This window comes from Struthio camelus, chromosome 4, assembly GCF_040807025.1.
Source record: "Struthio camelus isolate bStrCam1 chromosome 4, bStrCam1.hap1, whole genome shotgun sequence".
Classification (NCBI taxonomy): Eukaryota; Metazoa; Chordata; class Aves; order Struthioniformes; family Struthionidae; genus Struthio; species Struthio camelus.
The window spans coordinates 72785722-72804820 of NC_090945.1; the positions used below are offsets into that span (position 1 = coordinate 72785722).

At 37.1% G+C, this 19099-nt stretch overlaps 1 protein-coding gene across 1 annotated transcript in view; it reads right to left on the reverse strand.

Annotated features, from left to right (window-relative positions):
- Positions 1-19099, reverse strand: part of STX18 (syntaxin 18) — a 73300-nt gene that overhangs the window by 33468 nt on the left and 20733 nt on the right. Inside the window, exon 2 of the mRNA XM_068943387.1 lies at positions 3635-3702. Coding sequence (XP_068799488.1) covers positions 3635-3702 — 68 coding nt within the window. The remainder of the gene's footprint in view (positions 1-3634; positions 3703-19099) is intronic.

Sequence of the window (19099 nt, forward strand, 5' to 3'; positions counted from 1 at the left end):
GTTTTCTTTTATCCACAAAGTAGAATTGCATAAGCAATACAATAGAGTTTGACAGTACTACCTATTTTAAGTTTGACCTTTAAGGACAGGATCAACTGGAATCAGAGATGAGGAGGGCTTTTTATGGTTTAAGAATGAACAGCGCTCCTTTTTTTTCCTCCCTTCTTTAGCTAATGCCTGAGGAAAAAAAGAAAATCACTGAGAATTACCATGATAACTAGTTAAAAGAATTTATTAATAAAATTAAAAAAAAAAAAAAACCACCACCACCAACTTTTAGAAGCCAAAATAGCTTAGACTAACTTTTACTCCTTATACCACTTCACTTTCAGACCTGTTATTGCCAATAAAACACATATAGAACCCAAAAGTTAACTGCTACTGATGGGTTGTCCTTACTGCAATTATTTGCAGTTTCTCAGTTTAGGCATTCACATTAAAGCTTTCACATGATAAAAACAGTTACTTCAGTATTAAATTGGTAGTTCCACCTAGTGCTGTTCATTAACTATCTCAAACAAGATTTCAAAAACAGAGAGCTGGTCATGTCACATAGCTGTATACTATTTTTGCTTGCTCCTTGGAAAAGCATTTCCTCCTACACCTTCCACAGAGAACTGAGCCATATGTACACATATGGCAGAGTGCAACTACCCCCCACCCCAATCTCAAGCCCAAAGCGTGGCAGAGTGCAACTCCCTCATCTTGGGCTCCAACTGACTACAAATAACTGACAGTGCTCAAGGGTGACCAGGAGGAACTAGGTGATGATACTGGTTGCAAACGGTGAGGCCAGAAACCAGCATGAGATCAGCAAAAAGGGGCATATTTTCTCCTACATGGCATGAGGTCAGCAAAAAAGGTGCATCTCCACACCATATATCGTATGCCCATGAGTCAAACTCTGTGCCCATAAATAGTGCAGCAGCCTAGAGCCCATTGAACTCTCCTGCATGGCAGCTGGCTGCACGGTGATGAATCTCCCCTTGAGTTGGGATGCTTCTCAAGGTTACTCCTCGAGGTCGAGAGATTCCTTACCTGTGACAGATCCTCTCTAAGTGACTAATAGCATGCTGAAGCTTTGCAAATTTTGCTAAGTTGTAGGTCAGATGGATCGTGCACATAAACTGTTGACCAAGTCTGGGACTAAGATCGGATTCAGCCACACCTACACTCCTCTTCGAGGAGGAGTTCAGAAAGCAAGGGGGTCCATTCTGAACCTCGTGACTCAACGGGAGGGTCTCCTTTATGGTTTTGTCTGATTCTGTCCTCCACGCAGTAAATAACCAAGTGAACCTTTCCATTGACCCTTCTTAAATCACTGTCTTACCTACGATTGAATTTTGTTAAATCACTAACTTATCTCAATAAAACATACTGCTGCTTCTCTCTTACAAGTGAAGCACATCACTCGTCATTCATCCGCAACAACATATACACAGAAAGTGAGACAGCATGAGCGCGCTGAGCTTCTTTTTCATGGGTACTAATTATGAGTAGTTCTCACTGCCTTACAATTCTAAAACATGCCAAAATCTTCATTTTTTGGTTTCATTCCTGCAATAACAAAATGCTATTTTTAAAATCTAGAGGGTGGGTGTGGGGCAAGGTGCCAGGAATCTTCTGGCAACTTACTTAGGGGCATGTTTAGATACCACTGACCATACAGTATTGCTATTGCTGCGACAGACCCTTTAGGCTTACAAGTTTTTTTGGAGAAAGACCGTTTGTCCAATATAGACCGAGGCAAAGAAACAGCAGATGGCTCATCTGTTCCCTTTGTCTTCTTGCATGGGATTTAAATACTTCTGTCTGGATAACATTCGTATTTTGTACCTGTGAAGCCTTTCAGAGAAAGGCATTAAGCTGATTTGGGATTGAACATCTTCAACACTTACATGACTTTAAGCTGTATTTTCTCCACCCTGAGTGCAACAACAGCTTAGTTTACTCATGGTTGTGGCAAAAAGCAGAGCATAGACAGGGATGACTCAATTCATGCGATACTGCAATTATGGTGACGGACTGAAAAAACATCACAGCAAATTGTGGAGTTCACAGCAGCTCCTTCAAAGGGAAGGAGTTGACCTATGCTGTTTCATTTGGATATACAACAAAAAAAAATAATCTTGCACAGGTATTTTCTCAGATGACTGTGGAAAAAAGATGGGTAGTTGTTTTAAGTGATTTTTTTGAAAAGGGCATTGCCGCAATGATCCATGTCAGTCACCTCAAGAATACCTTGCTGACATCTCTTTAAAATAAAAGGCTGCATCTATACAACCTGGAAACTCCACTTGGTACAAAATTTAATGGCTTCTTTGTTAAAGGGTGCAACCCCATTCTTTAATGCATCCCAGTTAGGATGGAATTTTTAAAGTGTAGTTTTTGAATCATGAATCTCAAAACGAACGGGAGTCCAAGGACCATGGAGACCACCTCTTTCCCCACACGTAAGCAGAGTGGGCAGCTCATCCTGATTTAAATGACAGTATGATGAAGGCAGTTTTGATGAGGATTTTTCCCCACACACGTTTCCCCCACAGACAGCGTTTATTATAGTTTATGCTGCACTGCTAACGACAGATTACGAAGGAGGAAGGAGAGTTAGAGGGAAGATTAGTTGGATGTTGTGGGGTCTGCATTATGAAGACATGAAGAGGCTATCTACTTATTTCAAATAATTATTTATAACAGTCACAAAAAAGTGTGTTACAAGCCCATTTCTAGAATAGGAAATAAAATAAATCGGTTATTAGTTCAAAGAACTTTTAACAGAAGTTTCATTAAAAAGTTAAGTTTTCTGTCTCGAGTGATTTGATTGCTTGTACTCAGCTCTTCAAAATACAAGTTGCAATAAAATTAAACTTTTAGCTCTTAGGGTAACTTGATTTATGAATTCATTACGGATACTAAATCTGCAGACCGTAAGATACTCTTTCTTACTAGCACCGCTCAGAAGATTAAAGCAGAAGTTTATTTACAAAAAATCCTACTCCTGAAGCTATCAGCCAGTAAGCAGATTCAGCAATTTTTGAACGTTTCCTAATGGCTGAGGAGAATTAAAACTTTCTCCATGCAATTATAACTACCAGAACCGAAACCTGATTTTTTTGTCACAGAAAAGCAAATAAATTCTGTGCTGATGTCCCTGACAACACATTCTCAATGATGTCCTTTATTCGGAATTCGTGTTTCAGAATCGCAGGAACTCATTTCATGCAGCTCCAATATCTGTTGATGCTACTGACCATATACTTAGTGGTAACAGATAGCTCAAGTATCACAGACTGAAAAGGATAACCTGGACCACTAAATCTAGTCTTCTATCTCAAGATCCACCTCAGAAACTTACTTTTCTTGTCCTTAAAAGGTGCTGAGCTCAGACTGCAAGGTTGTTTTGTTTCAAAACTCACTCCTAATAGCCAGAAACAATATTCAAATTCTGAACCTCATTTTATTCAGGACCATTTTCTTCCTGTGACAGAACTATTCATCTTAAATAGCTTACAGTAAGCCAATTTATCAGCAAACTACAGCTTGTTTTTGGTCACTGTGCATACGGGTTTTTAAGCCATCCATTTTATAAAACTGAAAACAATAATAATAAAAAACTATTTAAACCTGCACTTACCTGTAAGCATTAATGTAATCTTTTCTGTGTTGCAGAAGAAAATCTTTCAGCTTCCCAATATTAGAAATCTAAATAAAGAGAGGTCAGAAATGTTAAGCTTTATAGTCACATAAATGATTATTTTTATATGTTCAAAGTTCAGTAATCCCGCACATCAAATATGATCTAGTTAAATCTTATTTATTTATTCTGTAATTCAACACAGTCATAGAATCTCATCTCTTTTATAGCAGAAGTTTCATATGTTGCAAGCAGTCAACACGTAATCTAAAGACGATCTGTTGTGGGAAAACAGAACTTGGAGAGAAATAGTAAAAATACATTTCTTGTGCTGAAAAGCGTGTCATCGGTCACTGAACATCTAAACTGCCAATCCAGAACCTAGTGTGTATTTCAGAAAATAATTTTTTTTTTAAAAGATCATACAAAATTTTCAAATATTCTATTGATGAGGTAAAAAAAAAAAAAGTTACACAAGTTTAGCTTAGAACTTGTAGAGCAACATGCTGTCCCCCTCCTTTCTATTTCTGCAGCAATACAGTGAACAGTCTGTGCCTAAACTCAAGTAGTTTCTGTCATATGATAACCATTCCCAGAGGAAATATCCACATAAAATAGAATCTGGATTTGCATTTCACTGCAGACACGTTTTCCTATAAATCCATTTGCTTTTCCTAACAATAAAAGTTCCAAAGAGCCTTTTAAATGGGAAGATGAAAAATCTCATAAATATCTCAAAGAACTTTTGCAAACTTTAGCAAAACTAAAGATTTTGTGTAGCAGAGGACGCTATTTTCTTAGAGAACTGATGAAACTACAGAAACCTCGTTGGAAATAGCCCCAGAATGAGATGACTACCAATATGGCTTCTTTAGCAAGTTTTGAAGGCGAGAGACAAGGGGCGGGGGAGGGAAGTGATATTCATTACTGGTGCATAATTTCAAGGGGGGGGGGAAACTTTTCTAAAGCATACTCTCAAATATTTATTAATAACTCTGTGTAAAAAAAAACATGCAAGGAATTTTACATAATAATAGCTGTTTTGGTTTACAAACATAATAAATGTGGTTTACCCCACGTATCTGGGAAAAAACATCAGAAGCTGTTTGAGTCTTAAAATCCTATTTTCATGCAAATGTTCCGTGTAATTAAACAAACAAAAAAACCACAGAGAAAGAATACAGAACAGTTTGGATAAACAGAAGATTAATTCCCTCAATTATTTTTTTCAAAAGATCAGCAGCTCTTTGAAAAAAAGTAAGAGGGAAAAATATACTAAGACCTCAGTGGTTTGTACAACCAAAAATAAGTGTTTTCTTTTGCAAATAAATATGCATGCATTTCACTATTATCTGTTGTTCTGTTTCCTTTTTACTACAACTCCTGGCATCAGAGGAGAATTTTCTCAAGTTTCAAGTTTAAAGTCTTCCATATGATCAGCAGAGGGTAAAACTCCATCCCATTCGTATCACACTGAGTTCTGTTAGTATCTTCTGTAGATCTGAAGTTTTCTCCACTGTTTTACCACTATCATAAGCAATAAGAGGAGAAACACTGAATCACTGCTCCAGATCAATGGGGCACAAAGAGTCATCTAAAACCATTCTACAAACGTTCCTTCTCATTGCCACTCGAGCTTATTTTTCACACACCTAATCTCTTCCTCAGCTCAGACTTGGCGTGTCATGACATTTGCTTAATATGTAAATTAAGCTTGACTGCAAAAGCAAAACATTTTAAAACAGTCATACAGTGTTTCGGTAGAACAATAACACTTGATAGGCAGAAAGAAAGCACTAAAGACGACAGAGCAGAAATGTAAAATAAGAGACATTTAAAACATTTACGTTAATATGCAAACAAACATGAAACTCGAAAATAAATTAGCAAAAATATATAAGTAATAAATCTTAATATTCCAATAGCTACAATTTAGGAGTGATTAACAAGCAGAAAGAATCAGAATGACAAGCAAGAACACTGTCTTACAGTAATTAATTCATCTAGTCACAAAGAGCATTCTATTTAGGCTAAAATTGTCATCGTGTGTTTGAATTGCACTGACCCCACTTTGCCTCTCCTGCATTTGTAAAGCTATTTTCATGAATTTAGAATGACACTATTATGCCCATACTTGCATCAAGCTCTTAGTTCCCAAGATTTGCATCAGAAGTGAAACTTCTTGTTCTACTTTCCCTCAAACCCTAACAGCAACTTCTGTGATCTTGCGCTGATGCTGCCTCTCTTTTGCCTTTTCTTACTATCCGCTACTGGCATAGTTTTGACTTAAATCTCTCTTTATCATAATATTATAACTAAGCAATTTTATGAGAAAGAAGGTCTCGCTGGTGCTAAATAAATGGAATGTTGCTTTCATCAAACAACTAGCCAGTGTTTTAGGTACGGTGCTTCATCTTCTCTAGACTCAAATATCCATGAAGACGCAAATAAAAAGATGTGAAGAAACCTCCTCGGTCATCAATCTTTATTTACTCTGCATAATCACAAGCACACCATATACTCTTTATAAAGTTATGTTTCATCCTAAAGATAATAAAGCATATTCCCGTTCCAACTGAACGGCTGTATTAGACTCTTATTGCTCTTATTATGAATAAGAACCTTTAAATTTCCAGGTTTACTAACTTCCATCCATCTGTTCTTGTGTCAAAACAGTCCTTTCACTTAAAAGCTCTTCTTCCTTGCATGTGTGCTTTTGAATGCACAGGCTCCAATCCTCCCTCCTGTCAACCTTTGCAATCCCAGGAAAAAAAAAAATAGTTCTGAAGTTCCCTCATCATTCTCATAATTTTTATTTGCATTTTCTCCAGTTCACATCAATCCTTTTTCAAGGCAAATGACAAGAGGGGCATACACTGGTGTTCATACTTTGTATGAGACGGAAATGTCTTTTCTTCCATCATTTTCGTTTATCAGCTTTTATCTTATTTTATCTTATCTTGTTTTTGGTCCCTAAATGCATATTCTACTCTTGAATTTCTCTCCTCTCCCCAAAACTCCACATCTCAGAGTCATTCAGCACTTTCTGCAACATATTGTGCTCCTCTCTCCTCCCTCGTAGCATTCCCTCATCAGGAAATTTTACCAGACCAATCTTACTTTTCACATTCCCAACATTAAGACCATACTAACACAGCTGAGTTTTGAAATCAGTTCCAGAACAATTCAGCTAGTAACTCCTCTCCAGCCCAATACTTCTCTGAATTCAACCCGGCACTGCTTCTGCTAAAGCCAGGTCTTACTCAGTATTTTCTCTGCTCATCTCCTCTACACTTCCTACTGGCATTTTATCAAACACTTTATCGAGTCCTAAAGAGGTCACCAGATTTTCTTAACAAAGGAAATTCAGATTTTCTTAAAGTTTCCAGAGAGTTGGACACGTTCTATCTTTAGGGAGATAGTAAATCATACTGCATTATAATCATAATATTTACCTATTTTTTCCCCTCAAAATCTTTTCTAAAGTCTTGACTACTACTGTGTCAGACTAAAAGGTCTGTTGATGCCATAATTAGTTCCCCTCTGCTGACTTAAATATAGCCATTAAATCTGCTGTCCTCTGATCAGACGGTACCACCTCCAACCTAAGGTATTTTCGTCAACAATAACTACCTTCAGATCTGTGATTTCTCAAAATCATTGTGTCTGAACTCTGCCTAGAGATTATCCAATAGCCATGATTTGACCGTACTAAAGTTCTGAGATTTAGCCTCCATCTTATTTGTACGAACTTCTACTTCCATACTCTAGTTTCCGGTACATATCTCACCTTTACCCTGCTGGGCCATGGCTTCTTCCTTATTGCAAACAGAACAAGTATTAATTTGGTTTGCAGACTACACCTAAACTATTCTTAATCTGTACTCCATCTGCATGACAAATCCACTTTTTTGCTAATTCTCCTTTTATGTACGTAGCTAAAGAATATTTTAAGGTGGTTTTTTTTTTTTCCCCCAATAGTACTAGTTAACTCATTGTAAAGTGTAACAAACCTCACTCTATCCGTACAAAGCCTTACCTTCTGCAATAGCTTACTTGGCTGATCAGCCTCTCTCCCTCTCTTTTTCCCCCTGTGGCCTTTTTGGGCTAATTCTTTATATCTTCTCTAATTAATCTTTCAAACAGATCTGGAGCAATCTTAAATCCCACTTGCATTTCAGCCCAGCCATTTTTCACTCCTTTCACCCATCCATCACAACTGCAACTTCTCATTTGCAGCAAATGCCATTTTCAAAATGATCATACCACCAGTCTACACAGCGTTCATGAGGACAGATGAAGGCAATTCGAAGACTAAGCATGAGAGCATCTGAGTATTGGCTTCCTGTCATGGTTCCAACCCTCTGCCTCTGGAAATTTGATTTCTTCCTCTTTGCAAGTTTGGAGCAGAGAGATGAGCCTCTCTTTCAATCTTCAAACAAAGAAACATTCTCCTTTCTCCCCTGAAGGGACAGGAGGGCTTAGAGAGATGCCCTTCATAGCTGCGGCACTCTTTCATTACATAAAAGTAAAGTTTTATGGGTAGGAGCTCCACTGAACTTCATATACAACCGACACCTTTGTTAGAAGCATGGGAATTAATTACATTTCCTCCCAATATTGCCAACATCTTTTATACCAACGACATATTTTCAAGCTTCTACTTACTACCAGGATACTGAAGGTGACGTTCCTTTTGACAACGAAAATTGCTTATAGCGTACCCAGACTTTCCCTCCTCTCTTCTCATTTCTGCCTGCACTCTGCAGTTTGGCACTGCCTTGAGACTCAGCTCCATATACCACAATACTGAAATAATTTAAAATAAATTAATCTTCAGGGGAGAGGAGTAATAACGATTATGTAAAGCTAAATAATACAAGTGATCTGTTTTTTCATTCAGCTCCCCAAACACCTGTATCAGCCCAATGGAGAGCACCACACGGATAGCATCTGTAGGGAACTTACTAACACAGGTCTGCCATCAAAAGGAGGTATATTTAATTATAACTGAAGAAATTCAAAATGATACCTTAAAGCTCAGATACAGAAGTTAGAGACTCCAGCAGCTCCAGCTGTAGAAAGTGTTTGAACTAGTTTCTTACATGAGGTTCTACGCTTTGAGAAAAGCTGAATTATTGTAGAAATCATACATGACAGCACTGCTCATAAAACTCAAACTTCAGTACGTAGCAGCATAAACTTGTCAACAGGAAATAGAGAAAGTTTTAAAGCCTGCCATCTTGGCCACAGCTGCCAATTTCACACTCTACAACCCATAAGCCGCTCCCTCCTGTCAAACAGCCAAAAGCCATAGTCATTCCACCAGTGATACCACCACCAAAAAGCAGCAAGATCCCCATTCTTTCCTATCCACAGCCTGAAAAGCTGTAAAGCCACATCTTCGTTTTCCCATTCCGCCACTTTGCAAAAGGGAATTCAGAATACATTATTCCATCGAGGATTAGCAATGAAGAGCATGACTCCCTAGCTTAAAGATGAGAATACCCATCTACAAAAATGAAGATCTGGAGTCCAAGCTGTGCTCCCACAAGATGAGGTGAACCAATGCAGGAGCTTCTTGCTCCCCAAAGAATAAGGGCCTCAATCTCTTCCACCATCCGGCTTGCTGCCCCTCACTCCTAGTCACGTGCTCCTGCCAACCACCCTGTATAAGCTCTGGTGCTTGTTAGAACTATCCATGAGCTGATTCAACCCATGACCTTCATGAAAAATTAACCCAGGAGAAAAAGGATAGTTTTTGTACATGTGAAGTGGTGTGCATCAAAGTAACTTGCTCATGTTGCTGCATGTTATAATTATCTCAGATAAGTTGGGCACCACAAGATCAAGACCAACAATTTCAACCAAAAGTCAATTAGAAGCCTGTGCTTACTAAGATAAGCCTTCGCAACCAAACAAACTTTGCACTGAATCTGTTTTACCTTTTGCTAATCTATTTTTGTATTCCTATAGCAAATTCTAGAGTATTAAGTTCTGAAGTATTATAGTAACTTTTAGATGTGATTCTTCAACAAATTTAATTCTAAATAATCACAAAATCAAATGCCTAAATCTTGCTGATATTTACAAACTCCCAAGCATAGTTCTGATACTGAAAAACTGATTGATTCTTTACGGTGAAGCAGCAGCAGTTATCCACTGGGTGGCAACAAAAGCGTCAGCACTATGCAAGTGAAAAATACTCGCTGTAAATTCACACTAAACTCTGTAAGGTTCTAAAGTTACTTCAGGTGTCAATGTGCACTTTTAAAAAAAATTTATCCTTGTAGACAAAATCTTTAATGCATACGTTTGGGTTTTGTTTCCATTGCGGTTTCTTAAACAACTCTTATTAAAATGTAAAAGCAAATATTGCATTTAATGCAGGTGCAACACAAAAGGAAGCTGTGAATGGCTGCCATCTGCTACCACAGGTGGCCTGCACAGCTCTATTTATACTTGGGGCCTTCACTAGAAATGGTGGATGTTCTTCTATCTGGAGATTTTTCTTATGACTTAGAGCAGGATATATTTTTAAATAAAAAGAGAAAAAGGAAAGAATTCCCTACAAAAGAGCAACGGCATATACTCTAGAACAAAGGCCCTGATGATGTTTCTTTCAGTATCTTAGCAATACATACATTTCTTTCCACTCCCAACAAAGAATTGATCACTCATGAAACAGTAGGTTCCAATTTGCATACGTTTAACCACCACAAGAAGCAGCAGCATTGTTTACGATTAAAATGATTGGGGTAGGTTCCCGTGACATATTGTAGAGAGAATTCTACAGCGCTGAATGGTCATTTTCATTGAACAAACATAGCATTTTGTCAAGTGTACTCTTCCATCAGAGCAACACAAAACCATTCACTGCCATATAAAATTAACCGCGTGCCACACTTTGTACTGTATTTTAAATCTGTTTTTTTAAAAATGTACTTTGTTAAAGAAAACTTTAAAAATACTTAAAAGCAAAACATAATTGGCTTTTGTAAAAGTCGTAAGGGACACTGCATTTACTGTTGAGTCAGCAGTATCGACATGGACTACTAATGGAAGTGTCTTATTTTTAAAAAAGCAAAAAATAAAAAATACATTTTATGTTTGAATTTTTAATATGCCTAAAAAGCCTAATCTTCAAAGATCTTGTCTAAATAGATCCCATTTATAGACTCATGAAAGTGTCTATATTTTCCAAACCCTTTTGTGAAAGAGTAAAAAATTTAAAATCGTTTTTCTTGTAGTATCTATATCTATGTACCTATTATCGGTTTGGTTTTAAAACCTAAATGTACAGTCCAGCTTAACATATCCATTCCTATTTCAGAAGAAGTTAAGAATTTCAGTAAGAAATTACAAGACGCACAGGGACCGCATGTTCCAAACCAAAAATCCCTTAGTCTCAGTAGTACTAGGAGATGCAGCAATCACTGTAATAAAGAATTTTTTTTTTTAAATTACAAAAATCCTAAGCATCTAACATAAAAATCCTCATTTCCTAGCTGAACTTTTCCATGGTTAGTGCATGCAACAAAGGCAAGTGTTTCCTGAAACCTGTAATGAAAACCAATGAACAGAATAGATATTTTAACAGAAAAACAATTTATACCGAATAAATTTTAAAATAAGCATGGGCTCTTACCTAGATTATTACAGGCAAGAAAGACTAATTTGAAAGGGCCTGATACAGAAATGACTCATATGGAGAAGTTTTCCACTAAGAACTACCTTTGATTTGATAGAGCTAGGAACTTTTTAAAAATTACACATGGAAGGCCAGATTCCACACAGCTTCCATGCAGATTTTATTTTAAGCACTGTAGGTCCAATGAATTCACATAGGTTTCTGCAGGACTGGTGCCTAAGCACAAGCAAAACTTGGTCTACATTACTACCTGGTCTATATTACCTTGGTCTATATTATTCTACATATACATTTCGGAAATCTGAACTTTCAAAAGACTAAATGATATAATTCCCTGCTACAATGACATGCAACAAAGATGAAACCCAAATTCCAGCTTCAGCTCTGAATTTCCTTAGTAGTGGGAAAACAGTGTTATTTAAGAAGTTTTTGATGGTTACTTATTTCTAGTCCATTAGGTGGTGCTGTCCTATTTGAATTTACTGCAGAGGAACATTGCATTTCCTCAAAATGACAACTGGCCAGTTTTCAGATGATTTGTCTCTTGAGGGTATACATTTGGTTTAAGTTTCCACTGCAAACGTTAAAGCCTCTAGAACAGGTCACGCAGATCAATTGCTCTTGTAACCTGAAACCCAAAAGAGCAACTAATATCTAAACAACGGCATGGGGGTGGCCCTACCCTCAAACGGGGAAGCAGAGAGCCAGGAGACAGTCAGCCTGGCTACCTCTAATCTCATGAAAATTGTTACTCCGTTCTGTTTCTGCTTTACATCAGCATATAGGTTACAGCAGCAGCAATGTGCAGGGAAAAGCCTGAATTGCATTTTATTAGTAATCTTGCATTCAGGGCAAAGCAATTAACATAACTAAGGTGTGTGTTTTACTAACAAACGCATGGTACGTAGGCGGAAAGACGTTCAGAATCAAATGCATTTTTCTAAAAGCCATGAAAATAAAGACCAAGACATTTTGACTCTTTCAAGGCAGACAGGGTACATAACTTAAAAAAAAGATTAAAAGGCACTTTTCAAGGTGTTTAATAATAAAGTATTTTTCTAATTAAAAAAGATAATACAATATTTTCTATTTGGGTCAAGCAGAAGAAAGATTCCAAGCAATCACTACTGAACTGGCACTAGCCACTGTGGGGTGGGAGGAGACAGAACCTATTTGCAGAACGGCACAAACAGCACCCAGCCATCACTAAGAAACAGAGCATTTCTGAGCTGCATTAAGAGGCAAAGCCCATCTCCTAATGTCTGATCAACAGCAGAAAATGCTTCGTTTTGCTTAATATCAAACTGGCAAAAATGACTGATTAAAGCAACAATCTTGCACAGCAAAGAAGAACAGCTTGCTTTTGCAGGAAACATTCGTCATACTTTAATTCCTGCTTTACTAAGCATGTATTTATAAGTACTGCCTATGGTTTTGAAATTCTAACTCATGTTGAGTTTTACTACTCTCAGTTCACATTTTAAATACTTAACCTTTAAAGAACACCTTAAATGTGGACTTGATCATTTTGATTTTTATTCACTGTTTATTATATAAACTGGAAAATCTGGTGATAACTAACTCACTATCAGCCCAAAGTTTCAAATTTCATCTGGCTATATATTTCTGAAAAATAGCTCACTGGTGCACAGATAAGATTTGGTCTGGTACATGAGGAAGAGACTACTTCTGGAGTTTTCTGGCACAGCTGCATACCATTTCTATGTCAAAGACTTAAACTTTTTAATAAGCGTAAAGCAAAATTAAGACCTAATAGCTGGAAAGCTCCAGTTCCCCACTGACCATAATAAACACCCGGTATTATCACTGGATTTAGTTTTTATGGGGGTGTTATTTGGGGGTGAGGTTGCTGCATTTTTTTTTTTAAAAATACGCATCGTATTTACAGCAACTCCAACTGTACAGAAAACTATTTTGAAGCTATTGAATTTTTTAAAGCTTGAAATTATCACAATGTATAATTTCATATCCATAAGACCATTTTAATGGTTTTAATACAGGTTTAAATATAGAAAAATAGATCTTATTTAATAGGATAAGTACTTAGAAACACTAAATTTCAATTTTGAATCACAAAACTGCAATATAGGTATAATTTCAGATAATTAGGTCTATATTAATTTTGTCACTGTTAAGTCTTGCGGGAATGCACTGGTTTGACACCTGCATCTAAAGAAGCTCATCTAAATAATCTGAAACTAATCTGTAAAAGGTCAAAAGGAATACAAGGTGACCTCTAGAAACAATTAACAGTAGATTTTCTAAAAGGGAAAATCATACTGCTTGTTTTTATTTAACTAGTCTTCACTTATTCTCCCTAAGGCAACAAACACTTTCAATAAAAAAAAAGCAACATCTGATCTTAATAAAACTTACCATTTCCCTTTTTCTTATTTATTGTCCAACTCTAATCATAACTTTCCTTAACATTTATATTTTCACACAATCATCCAAAACCTCACTGACTAAAATACAAACCCCACAACAACTGTAGGGAATGTTTTGGCTGAGAGATAAAAGTAAACCGGTCAAAATGCATTTTTGCAGTAATTGGCCTTTATTATTGCTGTTCAAAACACTCCACTTACATTTCAGTAACTGCATTCAACTTTGCTTGTCTCTTTCTGTAAGAGATATTTTTCTTGTCCCTTGTTCTCACAGTCTAAACTCATTTAGCGTTAGCTATTCTTGACTCAATGCATTTTACAAGATGAAAATGTTTCCAGTCTCATTTAGCACGCATATAGTAATAAAAGGTTACCTCTATCTGAATATCATTATGAAATTCAGAATCCAAGTTTTTACGGTGCAGTTCACAGAGACTTACATGTGCATGTGTTTAACTTAAAGAGACTGAACTGAATCAACTTCAGTAGATGTCATCTCAGAGCACAGAAGTAGTTAAGCCTGTGCCATCCATCAGCTGTGCAGACTTACTCCCTCTGCTTAAGCCATGGTAAAACCAGATCCTTACGAATGAAAATACTGGGGCAGACATTTGTTCCCACTGAATTTGGTATACTCTTAAGCATTAATTTCAATAAAAGCAGAACTGTAACTCAAAACCGTAAGACCGACTGGTTACAGGGTGCATGTAACACGCACACGACGTCAAACGAAAGTAGGGGGCCATGAGACAGTACCACCTGAAAGGAGAATATTCAACTTTGAAGAACGCAGTAGAGTAGTTAATAGAGTAGTTTTCAGCTCGTGACATTTTATATTGAAATCAATCCCTAATTATAGGGTATCTTTGCAATATAAGACTATTACAATGTAGTTCTTAGTGTAGGTTGAAAAAGAAAACAACATCCACCACCAACTCAAAACGGTCAGTCTTGATGCCACTGCAAAAAGACAAGTAGGCCTCTGAGATGCTGTTAATGGTTATACTAACTATACGTTATCATAGCCTCTAAAGTAGCTCGCCAGTTTAAGTGAAATTTCTCTCATTTATACCGCCCTGCAAGATTTTTATTTTATTTTTTAAAATCAACAATTAAACAATTTTCTGCAACAAACAAACAAACTCAACCAACCAAAAAACCCTTCTTCATCCCTGGGGAAAATAACTCCTTTCCATCAGCCTCTGTAACAGTAAAAGTTTTGGCTAAACTGAGGTGAGGAAAGCAGCAACAACAAAAACATAAATAAAAACACACAAACATACAAGACAGGGATATTGAGAGAGTCAATCTGAAGGAAATTGTCACGTCTGTTAATACTACTGCTCCCTCCACCCGTCCCCCTTTGAGGTAACAGGAGCGCCTTTTAAATGGCAAACTACGGCAGGTTCTCAGCTCCATAGCAAGGGCCGAAAGCTTACCAAAGCACGAGGTGGCTTGAAATCCTCACTGAGGCCTAATGCACCTTATTTTGTTCCCACTCAAGAATCTTCTATCTGACACAATCAAAATCCAGCCATAACGTCCAAGAAAAATCTCTTCCTTGAGAAAACGCTGCTCTGCCTTACTTCTGTGACATTAATGACCAAATGAGCATTACCTCCACACAGGAGAGCACAACGTAGCATGAACAAACGTCTCTGGACCCCTTCATTTGTTCACCGCAATTTTTTTTTTTTTGCCCTTTCTAATTTAAAGATGATTTCTGTCTAGGGATATTTGACAACTGTTTCAACTTATCAAAAAAAGGGGGAGGGAAGGGGAGAACGACAGCAACGTCTGCCTGAGGAAATTACAGTAGATAGTCATGCAGAAGTTGCTCCCAAGGAAGCGCTTTGAGAATTCAGGGGAAGTAAGATCTGTTCTAGCTGTAAGAAAAACGGGGGGAAATCAGTGTTATTCTTTCACATGTGAGTAATGCTGTCAATTCAAAAGCGTATTTTTAATCAGTGAAAGCAGAAACTCTGGACAAGAATTTAGTTGTTAATTAAGACACTATTTTCTCCCCCCTCTAAGCCAAGAGTCTCAGTAAGATTTTCTAAATGTCTATTTCCTGTAATTTTGGTTATTTTCAAGTATAATTATTTCACATTTTTATGATGCCTTTGGGGTATCATTACAAATATTTTTTAAGCGTTTAAACTTAGGAAAATAAGTAATAGCTTCTCTTAAGGAGAGGCTGTCAACCCTGTTCTGAATAAAAAAAATCCCTTTTAAAAGCAATCTAGAGATTTATATCCCCTGTAACCATAGAAATTAATCTTGAGTTTAAACAAAAGAGAGTAAAACATAATTTATTTAATGAAAATCAGAACACTGCTATTGCAAATGAAAGCTGGGTTTCTGTTTTTTAATTCAACAGATAGAACTGCATACGAAGCTAAGTTTTTTCTTGATGAGCTACTTCTTTCAATTTTATCATACCCACTTACCAATTTGAACACAGCATTCATGTTCCTGTGTATTTTAATTTTACTCAAGATGGGTGTCAATCAGTAAGAAAAAAAGTCATTAAAGAAGCTGAAGTTAAATGCAACAAACATTTTTAATGATAAAAAGCAATCATGAGAAACTACAACGACATTGTAAGGCCAACAACAGGAAAGCACAAGCATTTTTTAATGAGTTTTCCATATAACAAGAGTTTAGGAATGACAGAGAAGAAATAACCACAAAATGGAAAACATTTTTATGTCAGCATAGCTCCAAAATGACAGTATGGTCAAAAAAACCCCAAAAACAAACAAACAAAATAGTGTTCATTATGGAGTAAGAGTATTTACAAGACAGTATGAAACGTTCCAGTAATCTGCAGACTCACGAAGACAGTAATAATAAAGAACGTCAAGGTTAAAATAATCAAGTATTTATAGTTCAGTTAAATAAGAACTAAGGAAGCATTACCATCTACTGTACTTGCAATACGTAGGAAAGAAAACCGAGCAGGTTCACAAGAGGCAATACAGATATGCGTCACAATATTAAAAAAAAGTCAAGAAAAAAAACCTCAAAATCATAGCCCAAAGCCTAGAAAAATTTTCGTACCACAGTAGATTGAAATCATTTCCTATAGGAAGTAGTAACAGTCCCATATATCTAACAGAATTGTGAAAAATATACAATAGAAGGCAATCCTCATCAAAAGGTATAACAGGTCACTTCTGTGTCCACTTCCTACAACTACCAGGATGGACTACTATGTGGTGCTTCTAGCTAGCGTATTACTTGCATATACTAGCTTTTCCTGCGCCTCCCTTAAACGTCTCAACAGAAAACTATCAGAACACATGAGAAAAAATAATTTCAACCTTATTTGTGACTAGAAAACTTCCTATACTCTAAAACTAACTATTCTCTGCTACGCAATGAATGGATATAAAACTGAAGAAGAGAATGAAAGAAAATTGAGCTTTTCAAAAGCCAGAAATTTCTGAAAGTATAGTAACTATCTGTAAACTAAGCAGCAATTCTGAAGTCATCAGGAACCCCCTCTACGCCGGCTGACTCGCTTTCTAGTTTTCCAGTTTAAAAAAGAGCAAGCTGTTTTAGATACCTGCTGCCTGAAAATAAGTTTCCCATAATTTAAAAGTCTTTATTTCAACTTCAGAATTGTTTTCGTAGTCTATGACAAAGAAAAGATTTTCCACAGTGGCATTACTCCTTGCCTCAAGGTCCTTTAAAGGAGGAAGTACACAATTGAATATGAAAGGGCAACAGTTACAGAAGTGCTGATTTTAAAGAGTAGTATTTCATTACCTAAAATAATGCCATTCTCTATTCAAATGTATGAATGGTTCTTGGATGCATCTAGCAATCTAACCAGACTATAATCTGGTAACAGTAATGCTACAGCATTACTGTTTTCCTCCAAATACTTTTGTCCACAGATCCCCTGTAGCACCTCATTTAAGCAAAACTGGAACCTGGCTCTTAATTCGCAGCAGAAACCAAAGTATTACTCCCAGCAGTTTTAACTTTTACTGTCAAGAACACAAAAGGTAATGCAATGACACATTGCCAATATTTTAATAAGAGCTCCCTCTAAAAATCTCAAACAGTAACGCATGTGACTTTGCCAGGAAAAGTAACTTTCTCCTGTCTCGCAGAAAAAGTAAATAGCATATTCTTCTTATCCTCCCTTCCCTCCCTCTCTCACACACATACACGCTCCCAGGAAAAATGTCCACTTCTTCAAGCTGCACCTACAACCCAATTACTCTTAACTTACCACATGATCCTCTTATCAGCGCATCACAGAGGTTTTCATAAATCTGTCTTTATCTAGCCATGCTTCTTAGCGGCGATGCCAGAAACATGTCAAAACTGCACGCATTTAAGGCCTGCAGTACACTGGCCCAAGTTGATGCCTACTCTTGCAAAATCATTATTATTAGTCAGGAGAAGAAGAAACTCAGATCCGACTGGGAGGAGCTAAGCAACTGTGTAACGCAACGTATGAATATGCATTATCCTAACCAATGCTTTACGGGAGATAAGAGCTTCTGACCCCCCTCTTTTTCCCTGATCTGTAAGGGGAATGATCTAGGAGACTCAGCCAAACTCAAAGATCATCCTATGCCCTACACGGACATATGAAAGCTTGGATGTTCAACAAAAGGGAAAGAAGAGATTCAAAGAAGCCAACTTGTTAAGGCCATACAGCTAGCCAGTAACACACCTCAAAATACAAAAATTCAACAGCCCATTCCTGTCTCCAAGCTAACTCACCTGTTTAATAAGCTGCCTCTTCTTGCAACACGCTAATCAAGTAGGAAAGCGCTATGTCTATCTTTCGGAGCCTCCAAACTCACAGGAACTCCTAACTTAACTAGCAGGTGGCTTTTTAAGGTTATGAATCCACAGAAAAGAACACATACAAAGTACAAACAAGGAGAAAAAAACAGAAACAACCCCCCCCCAAAAAAAACCAAAGGCAAAAGACTTAGCACAGATGAACATGAGGAGGAAAGAAAGGGGTTGGCTGAAATAGAAGTAAGCAACTTCTGCGCTAAGACATACCACAACCTTATACTGCAGCGTGGAGTCCGAGGTTTCAGTCAATAATAATAAGAATTGCAAAGAAGCTTCCAAGAAGAAAGGGCTATAAGCTACCAAGTTATCTTCATGACTACTGAAGAAAAAGCAACAAAGTCTTCACTCTGAAATTACTAGTGACTATAAATAAAAAACAAAAAAACCCCAAAAAGTGTGCCGTCTGTCATGGAACAACCTTAGGAAACAAGATGGTTATACACACACTCACACATACATATTGACAAATGTGTTTATGAGCACCTTGCAGCGGGCGCACGCTCTAGGTATTCAGCGCCTAACCATGCGTGTTGAAGTAAGAGCATGTTAACCCACAGTTGGAGGAAAGGGGTCTTC